Source organism: Eubalaena glacialis, chromosome 4 (assembly GCF_028564815.1).
Source record: "Eubalaena glacialis isolate mEubGla1 chromosome 4, mEubGla1.1.hap2.+ XY, whole genome shotgun sequence".
NCBI classification, from domain to species: domain Eukaryota; kingdom Metazoa; phylum Chordata; class Mammalia; order Artiodactyla; family Balaenidae; genus Eubalaena; species Eubalaena glacialis.
The window spans coordinates 29,669,201-29,681,716 of NC_083719.1; the positions used below are offsets into that span (position 1 = coordinate 29,669,201).

Consider the following 12,516-nt stretch of genomic DNA (forward strand, 5'->3'; position numbering starts at 1 on the left):
AGAGTTAAGAGCAGAGACACAAAGAGCAGTAATCAACCTCTAGGTTCCGTCTCTCTCCCCTCCCTCTTAACCTCCCCTGCTCCTTAATACCAGCCCAGAGAGTATTAATATTCCCCGTAGTCTTGGAAGCATCACTCAGAGGCCGAGCATTCTGGGAACTTGCTTGGCCCATTAGGCAGTAGTCCAACCCTGCAGGAAAAGGAGTATTAACATCAAATTTTCAAACTCTCATTCTTGGCTGTCAAAATAATGGTTTTTATGGGTAATTACGTTTTGTTCTTTTAAAAGCACAAGAGAGTACAATCTGAGCAGAGCCTCATCATTTTCAAAGGAATTTCATCACCTGTAACTGAAACATCACACAGGTACATTTTTAGATGATTCGAAAGCACCATCAGGGAAGTAAACTTTTAAAGAAGCAGGGTATGTAACATGTTAGTTAATAAGAAGAAATATATTTTGGAACCACTTTAAAATGGAAATAGAAAAGATAGCTGAACTATTTTATTATAAGAGTAGTTAATGTTTCAAGCCTTAAAATTGCAGAAATCCTACTAGATCAGAATCATGTTAATGGCAAGGCACAGTCTGATAATGTGACAAAATGACAAGGCTGGTATTATAAATTAAACCATGTCTAACCTTGCAGCTCAAAAACTTCTCAATCTCTGGTTCCTAGAAATGATATCCTAACTATTGCCATTAAAGACAAGTTCTTGCTTTCAGTGCATACCTAGCTTACCATGCACAGTTTTTGAAACAAAATATTTAAACTTTTACGTCATAGATATCTCGTGAAATCTGCTTTATAAAACATTGTTTTTGAGCATAATTTCTATTCAATTTCTATTTGAGAATCCTATCAAGAGAGGATTTACATATAGAAACAGCTCACTATCTAGAAAATAGCTTGTTTTCCAGTTATGCAAATAAAGTCTTGTCAACTAACTGTTGGCCTGATATTGTTTTATAAGATATGTGGGAACTTTTTATGACTAGCATAATAATTATACTTGTATGCAAATAGATATCTCCAAGCAGCTGCAAAACATACACGAATATAAGTAGGCACAGCCTTTATAACCTTCTTTCCATTACTGATTTGCTTAACAGCCCCGCTTTTTTTAGTACAGATGGAACAAAAGTAAATTGTCACACAAACCCTACCTAAATGAGCTCAATTATTGGAGCCTAAATTAATGGTGATTTACTATATTCACTTTGCAGCCTCAAAGATAACCTGAAGTAAATGGGTGTTGAATGATATTGCTAAATGAGATTTTAGGCATAACTAAGTATGAAATTTGTAGAATGGTATTTAGTTTCCCAGTTCCCTTGGAAACTAAAGGAATGATCTGGGTTTTCTGAGGTAATGCCTGACATTTGCTAATACCCTGCATTCGTGCCCCACTTTATCTCATCAAGGTGGAAGCACTCTGGCAGGAGCAGGCCACTCGGCCTCCATCATTTTCTCTCAACTGCAGGTCCACATCCTGTTCTAAGGCTCCCTTGGAGCACTGATTGTCTCCAGTTCTGCATGTGGCCTGAGCGTTCCTAGGAGACCAGCAACTCAAACCTTTCAAGTTTAAGATCAAGATGTTCCCAGGATCAAAACCAGTCCCTGAGGGCCAAGTGTTAAGACGAGTAAAGAAATAGGTACCCAAGTCTTCAATGACAGGATTACAAACTACAGGCTCAGAGCTTGCTTCAAATTTCAAGTGCTTGAGCTCTGAGTCCCCGGGTCCTTTGTAAATTTAGTATGAGGTCTAGAGCAGGATGAAATTGGAGATGAATGATGGTTGCGTGGCCAGCGTGACGTAAAGCTGGGTGTGACCCTTCCTGCATCTGAGCTGCTTGCTACAGGTCCGCTGTTGAGAGCAAAGCGGGAGCCGGAAACCTATGGTACTCACAGGACTTTTGGTGAAACAGAAAATGCATCCACAGCATTCAGTGGCTATTAGGACATTCATGATACTCCAGAGCAATAAAAATATATTCCATTTATGAAGAAGAGGGAGAAGAATCCAGAACAAAAGAAAATAGACCATTACATCTTGAGATGTTCTCTCCCTGATGCTGTCTACCTTTCTGGTGGTGGCGAGGTCCAACCTCAGCTACTGGTTGGTTGCTCATATGTTCAAGGGGGTTCTCTCCTAAGGAGCCCCTTCCACTCCATTTAATGAGGGGAAATACTGGCTCTGGTGAAGCAGGTGTGAGAATGAAACAAAAAGCTCGTGCTGTTCTCAGAGAGGAAAAGCTGTTTCACCACAACCCCTCACCACACCAACTGAGATGGCAAAAAGGTCCCTTCTCACACAGTACTCTTCTCAAAACCCCCGGCAATCACTTGTTTATGCTTCTTTCAACAGATTTCGCCCATCATCTGTTTTAGAACACATAATTTTAGGGGATTCATTTAGTAGTTTTTTTTTTTTATTACAACCAATAACTAGCTATCTCTATCAAGGTTTATGTCATTTTCATACAAGCAACTTGGAAGAGTAAAACTATGCTTAGAAACACGGCTTTCAAAGGATCAATGACACGAAAATAACATTATATAACAATCTATCAGACCCTGGGCACCTTTGTTTTCCCTTCAATCATAAGAATTTCTAAAATTTAAAACTTTGTTGCGTCTTTCAACAAGCCCTTCATTTAAAAGAACAGCCTATAATTTCCAGGAAAACAAGTTTGCTGACTAATCTGAAAAACTGGAAGTTATGAAGTTGTTTTTTATTCTGTGCCCCAAAGAGATATGCGTAAATCCAAAAAGGTACACTGCTCAGAGCGTGTTAGTAGAATTTCATGAGGAAAGAGTAGAAAGGCACCCACACACCATCCAAGAATACACCTGGTTAATTTAACCTCCACTTGATTAAACATCAGCAGAATAAATTGCATCTGTAAGGAGCCTGATGAGGGTTGAATCGTGACCTGCTTGTACTCTTGTGATTCAGTGAGGCAATCCATACCGGCCAAGAGAAGTGAAGGGCCAGTGACCTACCTCCAAGAATAGAAGGGTATTTTCCTTGACTGTCTACACCCATCAGATCCACTACATAGTTCTTCCACACACCACCATGTGAAGGGTCCCAACCGCCCTGATTCAGAAGCCAGATGAGACTCAGAGCGGGGAACTTCAGTGCTTCAGAACTTCCCTTCCTCTTTGATCTCTGAAAGACTGTGGGCAGTTCGATTGGCCCAAAAGCCAGTAGTTTTGTTTGCATTTATTCTAGCACATTGCTTATCCCCACAGCCTAGAAAAGAACATGGCACATGGCAGTGGCTCAATAAGTATTTTTTGATGGGATGTCTTTTCACCCTAAAACCATGACGTATGCAGCCTACTTGGAGGGGGCCCAGCTCTGCCTTAAAAGCTGCTATTACAGTATGAAACGTGACTCCATGCTTGCCACCAAACCACAAAGAACCATACATTGTCCTCCAGAGGGCCATCTGGGTCTGGAAAGAAATCCTATCAAGGTTTAAATGACTGAAAATCAGCCCCACAGACCGGCTGGAAGAATTCTGTCTCAGTCTACAATTCAGCTCATGCATCTTGGCTTTCTCGTCTGCCCTGTAACTGGAACTCAGACAGCATGTGCTCCAGCTCTTGACAGCGGCTGAGGCAGGGCTTCTCCATTCTTCCCTGGGTTTGCCTTGCGGGGAGTTAGAAACCCAGATTCAGTACCGATACTGGTAGCTTGTTCTGACCAATCCTGATTCTCAGAATTCTCATTGTTCCTGTTTCATGAAAAGCTGCCAATTTCATCCTCTTCTCTTTAGCTTATTTGTGTAATTTTCTATCTGGGGCCCGGGCCTAACAGTTGAAGCGCTCCCAAGGGTTCTTTTGGAGACACTTTTTGTGTTTTATCCTCTTACCTAAGTGGTCAGTTTATCTTTTTTTTTTTTTCATTACAAAGGGAGTAACGTTTTAAATGTACAAGTTAAAAAATATATATGTACACAGAAAAAATATTAGCAAATAATTTTTTTAATGACCCGTCTCTGTCCCTCCCACTGCTACCAGAAGGAATAGATTTAAATAATGAGTGGTTGCTGACTAGGCCAGAAATCACAGGTTAAGACTGAGAACAGGAGTGGAGTGATCCTTGACCATCAGGTTATTAGATCTGGTGTCCGGAGGGCGAGGGGGCCGTGGTGGAATCCTCGCTGCAGTCCAGAACCTAACCTGCTAGAAGGGAGGTGACTTAATGTGACCCAATACACTGTGAGGCATGGATTATCAGAAATCTGATAGCAGTGTCCTGTGCCCCAATTAGACAGGAAGCAAAGTACTACTGGGGAAGACGAAGCTGATAGCTGCAACCTAGTCCTTCTTCAGAATCACACGGTAATTCTATGGCCCCAGTTAAGCAGAGGCATGAGTCATTCCCAGAATCAAAGACACAAATCATCTAGAGCAGCAGGCTTGAAACCCACCATGCCCAGATAACCGGGGACCTCTCCTTAGTCACAATCTGCAAGGTGTAGGCTGCAGAAGACATGGATATTTTTCCTGTCCATTTCTTCATAGTTTCTTCTGGCTTTCTACATCATTCCTACGTATTTCTTCATAATACTTGGCATCTTTTGGACTGCCACCGTCTACATAAGCCTACATAATAAATCCAATGGAAAACCAGACTTGTGCCATTAATTTGCAAAACAAAAGCTAGCTTCCCATGATATGGGGACGCTCTCATCCTCAAGAAAAAGGTCTCTTTTCCAGCCTGTCACCAGGGGAACTGAGAGTTTAGATTCTCAACAATAAACAAAGCAAGGCGTCCTCTTTGTTGATTGCTATCATTCTCATCTGGAAACGTCTGTTTTCACAATTCTTAAATCAATGTATATCCTGATCCCAACTTCCAAATCTGCGAAGTAAAAAGTAAACAAACGAATTGATACAAAAAATGGCAAGCGTGTTCCGACACTAAATCCAGAGCCACTTAAATACATAAGATCAGGCTGTCTTTTCTCCACTGTATATGCTTGCCTCCTTTATCAAAGATAAGGTGACCATATGTGCATGGGTTTATCTCTGGGCTTTCTATCCTGTTCCATTGATCTATATTTCTGTTTTTGTGCCAGTACCAAACTGTCTTGATTACTGTAGCTTTGTAATATAGTCTGAAGTCAGGGAGCCTGATTCCTCCAGCTCCATTTTTCGTTCTCAAGATTGCTTTGGCTATTCAGGGTCTTTTGTGTTTCCATACAAATTGTGAAATTTTTTGTTCTAGTTCTGTGAAAAATGCCAGTGGTAGTTTGATAGGGATTGCATTGAATCTGTAGATTGCTTTGGGTAGTAGAGTCATTTTCACAATGTTGATTCTTCCAATCCAAGAACATGGTATATCTCTCCATCTATTTGTATCATCTCTTCAATAAGTGGTGCTGGGAAAATTGGACAGATACATGTAAAAGTATGAAATTAGAACACTCCCTGACACCATACACAAAAATAAACTCAAAATGGATTAAAGACCTAAGTGTAAGGCCAGACACTATCAAACTCTTAGAGGAAAACATAGGCAGAACACTCTATGACATAAATCACAGCAAGATTCTTTTTGACCCAGCTCCTAGAGAAATGGAAATAAAAACACAAATAAACAAATGGGACCTAATGAAACTTAAAAGCTTTTGCACAGCAAAGGAAACCATAAACAAGACCAAAAGACAACCCTGAGAATGGGAGAAAATATTTGCAAATGAAGCAACTGACAAAGGATTAATCTCCAAGATTTACAAGCAGCTCATGCAGCTCAATAACGAAAAAACGAACAACCCAATCCAAAAATGCGCAGAAGACCTAAATAGACATTTCTCCAAAGAAGATATACAGATTGCCAACAGACACATGAAAGAATGCTCAACATCATTAATCATTAGAGAAATGCAAATCAAAACTACAATGAGATATCATCTCACACCGGTCAGATTGGCCATCATCAAAAAATCTAGAAACAATAAATGCTGGAGAGGGTGTGGAGGAAAGGGAACACTCTTGCACTGTTGGTGGGAATGTAAATTGATACAGCCACTATGGAGAACAGTATGGAGGTTCCTTAAAAAACTACAAACAGAACTACCATACGACCCAGCAATCCCACTACTGGGCATATACCCTGAGAAAACCATAGTTCAAAAAGAGTCATGTACCAAAATGTTCATTGCAGCTCTATTTACAATAGCCAGGACATGGAAGCAACCTAAGTGTCCATCATCAGATGAATGGATAAAGAAGATGTGGCACATATATACAATGGAATATTACTCAGCCATAAAAAGAAATGAAATGGAGGTATTTGTAATGAGGTGGATGGAGTTAGAGTCTGTCATACAGAGTGAAGTAAGTCAGAAAGAGAAAAACAAATACAGTATGCTAACACATATATATGGAATCTAAGGAAAAAAAAAAAAAAGGCCATGAAGAACCTAGTGGCAAGACGGGAATAAAGACACAGACCTACTAGAGAATGGACTTGAGGATATGGGGAGGGGGAGGGGTGAGATATGACAGGGTGAGAGAGTGTCATGGACATATATACACTACCAAATGTAAAATAGATAGCTAGTGGGAAGCAGCCGCATAGCACAGGGAGATCAGCTCGGTGCTTTGTGACCACCTAGAGGGGTGGGATGGGGAGGGTGGGAGGGAGGGAGATGCAAGAGGGAAGAGATATGGCAACATATGTATATGTGTAGCTGATTCACTTTGTTATAAAGCAGAAACTAACACACCATTGTAAAGCAATTATACTTCAATAAAGATGTTAAAAAAAAAATACATAAGATCATAAAGGGAAAAATTACCCCAATCTATGTCCCCAAACCAGGAAATGAGTGCAGCCAGGGACAGAGTAACAAAAAGGACTGTCCCTGAGTAACAAGGTCATTCCCTCCAGCACCATAGCCAGAGGGTTAGTCACCATGTTTTTATCTCTGGCCCAGAAACAGAACACACAAAGAGAGAGCTGCAGTTTCAGTATCTACTTTCCAGCAGCAGGGGCTACCTTTGCTTAGAAGCCTTTCCTGGGGAGATGCTCACACATCAACAATATGAAGCAAAGCTTAGACCTGGAGGAGAAGGCTTTGAGACACGAAGTGTCAGGATGGAAAACCTGCTTTGGAGCGTGCCTGTGATCCTACTCTATGCCACGCCCCACTTCCTTGTGCTGGTGGGAACTTCAGCGTGATGGGCCAACAACAGGGAGGGGAGAAATGAATATTCCAGCAGACCACTGATATGATCTGCCCACTCACAGTTGAGATGTCCCACATAAAATCTGAGAGCACAGCCCAGCCTCAGAATTTAACCACAGAAACAGTCCTGGCTCTACTGCTCAAGGAAATGGTCTCCAGTCTCACACCAGCCTTTAAAATGACCCAAAAAAGTCATTTTAAATCTATTCACCAAACAGAGGCTTCCCGAAACCACAGGCAGAGACACTCAACATTCAGTTATAGAAATAGAGGCTAACGTGAGGTCTCCTTCTGGTCCCCAGATTGGGACTGAGGCATGTGAAGATTTACAGTCATTCATAAAAATAGGTGAATTCTTCCACCTAGAAATGGACCATCTAATAGGATATGGAGAAACACTCTGGGTGCATGGGTGGGATAATACTTAAACTTTTATTAATGGCCAAGGAAGAAATCTAATGTTTATTAGACACCTGAATATATCAGCCTGGCTCCAGGAGATTTTCGGACCTTATTTTAACTAATTCCTGTTTTAGAGCTAAAGAAGCAGCCTCAGAGAAGTCACAGTTAAATACTTAGTGTCTTCATTTCTGCCCTAGAAAATGCAGTGTATGTGAGCACGGAAGAAACCCTGGGGTGAACATGAACTCAGCTATGATCCTGGTTTTGAGATGATGTTTAATCATTTGGAGCCACATGGCAGCACTCAAATCCCTGGTCCCCAGGTCATACATTTGGCACTTCCAGGCAGTTCTCATCATGACGATGAAATACACATCAGTGTCAATGGAAGCGCTCACCCCGGCATAGTAGTTCATAAACTCCTCGGAAGTCACCTGCAGTGGAAAAGTTAGAAACGAAAACAAAACTCTGCTTCTCACCATTTCAGTGGAGGCCCATCTCCAGGACCTGTAAATGGGAGGGAAATTTCAGTCAAGGAGGCTTTTTAGGGACACAGCTGAGGAACAGATCTAGAACAAGAGAAAAAGTGAGGTTGAGGATGGAGTGAGGGGGTGGCCGAGGGGGAAGAGGGGAAGAAAGTCTTGAAAATTTCCAAACCAACCTAAATGGAAAGTGAGATACAGGTCTCGTCTTTCTTTAAGAGCAGAAGCCCATCTGTTCAGGTAAGCAAGACTGAAACTCAGAATAAGAAACAAGTTTTCTTTAACCACAGTGAATATCGTCTTTCTGTGACACGTCAGAAACATCACCTCATGTCCTTGTGTCAAGACAAGAAATGTTTTACCTTTCAAAAAATGGAGCTCGGTCTTATGGGTAAGGAAACAGATTTCTTGTTAAACACTCCTTGGCTTCATGCTTTTTTAAGATACATATTACTCATTCTAGGCACAGAGTAAGTTAAAGATACCCCCTGCTCCATGCCCCCTTGGGTTCTCTCTTCTCCCATGCCTGTTTCAACTAATATTTTTATCTGTGCTAGGATTTTACTTTCCTTTCCTTTCAGAAAAAAGGAAAAACTGTTACCAATTTATTCTTTAATAGGTGGAGGTGAAATGTACACTCTAATTCAACCATATTGGCTGACACAATTGGTTGATTGAGGGAAATAATTGTCCTCTGGTTTGATCTCTATAACCAGTGAATTTAGCCCCAAGTATAGACTTGCTTATATGAGAGAATGCAGACACAATAATGATGGCTGTTTTGGAAATTTATTGTTTTTCTAGTTAGCCCTCAAATTTCAGTGTCATGAGAGATTGAAAACATCACAAAAAGTGAAATCCGTAAACAATTCAAAACCCCTTTCTGGTCCATAACAGCAAACTCCTCTCCCACCGAGTCTTTGGGAACGTAGCTATCTCTTCCAAGAATCACATGAGCTGAATGACCTACTTACTCTTTTTGCTGAAATTATAAGTGAACAGAGAAAAAAGTCTCAGGATCCAGAATTCTCTCCCTGTACTGACCTCTTCCCCCTGCCTGTCCCCCCAAAATAGTAAAAAGTAGTAGGAAGAAAGGCGTTGAATGGAGCTACTAATTGAGCTGCGTTTATCAGTGTCTGGAAGTAGAACTAAATAATATATGTACATAGCTTTGGTAAAAATTAGAATACCATTAATGTCTCTTTTCTTGCATTTCTTTATTTCTGTCCTCCTTTGCATTCCCCGGTTATCCAACCTTAAGCTCCATCTGGAGTTCCTTTATACTGACAGTTCCTTGTGCATTTAAAATGGTTCAACGTGGAAAAGTGTGAATCGCATATCACTTTTCAGAAACATTTTCATTATGTCTATTAAATGGAATATCCCTGTAAAGTCCTTGGCACAATGGCTGGGAGACAGTAAGTACTCAATAAATATTCCTTAGATTCATAATTATGCTAAATGAGGTTCCTGTGCATAATATATGTAGTCATTAAATCAGGCACTTCTGAATCTTTTAGAGGCAAGGATCTCAAATACAAATGTGAATAAGAGTCATTTGGGATACTTATTAAAACTGTAAGTCCTTGAGCTTCATCCGTTCCCCCCACGCCCAGCCAAAAAAATCAGATTCTGCATTATGAATCCATTCCCCAGATGGTGAGCGTACACAGAGCTGGGGATTTATGCAGGGTCTGTGAAATTCAGGTGACATCAAATGCTGTAACTGCTAAAAACCCCAGTAACCCTTACGAGTATTTGAGAACCTAATGTGGCTTGCGAAGATAAATGTCAAAAGAAATGGGGTGGGAGCTTTAAATCAGCTGAATCACAACAACTGGCTACTTTGACTTGGGTTAGAGAAAAGGGCAGCTGAGGTTTCCCCAGCAACGAGGAGGAACCACCTGCAGAAAAGAGGTAAATACACCCTGGGATCCCATGTAGAGTTGGGCTAATTTGGGGAAATGGCAGTTGACTATTTTTCCACTGCCATCTCAGAGATCAAAGGCCAGCCATACGGGAAGAAAACATACGGTTCTGCTCTTTCTGTCCCTACGCATTTGGCTGCCCGACAGAATCTAGGCTCCTTTTTTATCTACCTCTGCAATCACTTCAGGCTAAAATGGAGGGTATTTCTCTGTCCCTGGCAGGAAAATGTCAGCAGAAAGGACAGAAAGATCTCCTTCCTACCCTCTTCTCCCCTTACTCATAGGACTCACCACGAAGTTTCACGGAAAAAAACAATTGGGGGAAATTCCCTTCAGGATGAGAAGGCTTCTTTCTACCATCTCTGCTTCCTGCTCACTTCCCACTAATCCTTCCTGTGTGGCCAAGGGGTCAGGAGTAACCCTCCCCAGGGTTCTGCTGCCTCAGCCACGCAGGGAACTCCCTTCCCCATAACCATAACCTTCAGGACACCTCAGGGCAGAACTGATCTTGGGTTAAAAATCCCATTTCTGGCTGTTGATAAAAGACAGAGGACATTTCCATCTGAGCCTAGACACAGTTATGGAGATATAATTCCTTACCCTACCAAGTGACACATTTGTAACTTGAAGACACCAGTTATTGGAGATGCGTGGTTGCTTTTGTCCTTAAGTTCACTGGAGTTTAGAAATGCGAGTTCATCTCAAAGCCCACCAAAGATTAAATCAAAGCGAATTCTGTTATCTGGCATTCCCTTTACTGAACGCTTCCCTGAAATGGCATTTCCATGCAGCAAAGTGTGATGACAAATGATGCTCATAAGGGTGTATGAAAAAGGCATGCAGCATCCTGAAATGCTCTGTGAATCACGTTCTCCAAAATTGAATTATGGTCTCATTTTGAAGTTAAATATATGTTATTATCATCAAATTCACTGGAATTAGGCTAGCTGTGTATGGTAAATACGGCAACCATGAAATAGAACATTTAACCAAAATACCACAGTCTTCAGATGATGGGTATTTAGCTGTATGTGACTCCCCTACCAATATATGTGCACGCGCACACACACACACACATTTTTACTACTTTTGTTCTCAGCTTTCTAGATAGTCACCAAGGAAACATTTTACTTCTATTTATAAAAAATATGATATAAGTATTTTAAGGTTTTGAGCCTGTTTCCCATTTACAATTACAGATCGGATAGAAGAAATTTCACTAGATTAAGCTCTTTCACTTACCACTCCATCTTTGTCATAGGGTGAGTCAAAGTTATCCAGAAATTTCTGGAACACTTGCTCCTCCGTCCATTCTCCGTTTTGGTACTTCGGGTGGTGTTTTGCATTGTACACCTCACGAAGGTCTTCAATTGTTATCATGCCATCTCCAGTCTTGTCTAACTTTCTAAAAGCTTGCATAATTACCTCTTTTCTGGCTCTGGACATTGGAGGCTAGATACATAGAAAAAAAACACATACACAAGCAGATGAGCTTTTCCTGTATCATCTGTGATGAAACATCTTATTCCTCTCAGTGATGTTTGTGTGCTGTTAAATGATGTGCATTACAACTGCTCCAAAAGATCCCTAAGCCTGTACTCGGTCTCCCGCCAGTCTCCTCCACGGTGTGCTAACAACTTCTGAAAACCAAGCCTCACAATAGCCAACCCAAACCACTCGAAAGCCAAACCCAGTAGATACGGTGATTCATGGGACCACTTACTCTTAATGTGAGAAGAAATTCATTAAAGTCCATTGTTCCATTTCCATCTTTATCAAACCTCCGGAAAAGCTCTTCTGCCTCTTCCTTTTCCATGACCACAGCATAATCATTTAACCCTTTCACAAATTCTTTGAAATCAAGGGTTCTGTTGTTATTGTCATCCATAACTCGAAACACTCTGAAGATAATACACACATACAAAAAAAGAAGAAAAAACACAGAGAACATGGTGTAAGAATAAAGATTTCAAAAGAAAACCACTCTCAAGGTTTTTCTGAAGTAAAATACAAGTCTTAGATTCTTCTCTGTACCCTCCTTCCAAATTTGGTGAGCCTCTTCCCAGTCTCTCGGAAAAGAAAACAAACCTTTAAAAATATTCTGGGGCTTCCCTGGTGGCGCAGTGGTTGGGACTCTGCCTGCCAATGCAGGGGACACGGGTTCGAGCCCTGGGCTGGGAAGATCCCACATGCCAAGGAGCAACTAGGCCCGTGAGCCACAACTACTGAGCCTGCGCGTCTGGAGCCTGTGCTCCGCAACAAGAGAGGCCACGATAGTGAGAGGCCCGCGCACCGCAATGAAGAGTGGCCCCCGCTTGCCGCAACTAGAGAAAGCCCTCGCACAGAAACAAAGACCCAACACAGCCAAAAATAAATATAAATAAATAAATAAATAAAAATTTAAAAAAAAATATTCTGTATGATTCTAATTATATGACATTCTGAAAAAGGCAAAACTATAAAGGTGGTAAAAAGAAGAAGGCCAAAAAAAA

The 12,516-nt window shown here is 41.1% G+C and overlaps 1 protein-coding gene across 1 annotated transcript in view; it reads right to left on the reverse strand.

Annotated features, from left to right (window-relative positions):
* Positions 1-12,516, reverse strand: part of CAPSL (calcyphosine like) — a 32,239-nt gene that overhangs the window by 891 nt on the left and 18,832 nt on the right. Inside the window, exons 4-5 of the mRNA XM_061188934.1 lie at positions 11,748-11,925; positions 11,267-11,476 (exon numbers count right to left, since the gene is read on the reverse strand). Coding sequence (XP_061044917.1) covers positions 11,267-11,476; positions 11,748-11,925 — 388 coding nt within the window. The remainder of the gene's footprint in view (positions 1-11,266; positions 11,477-11,747; positions 11,926-12,516) is intronic.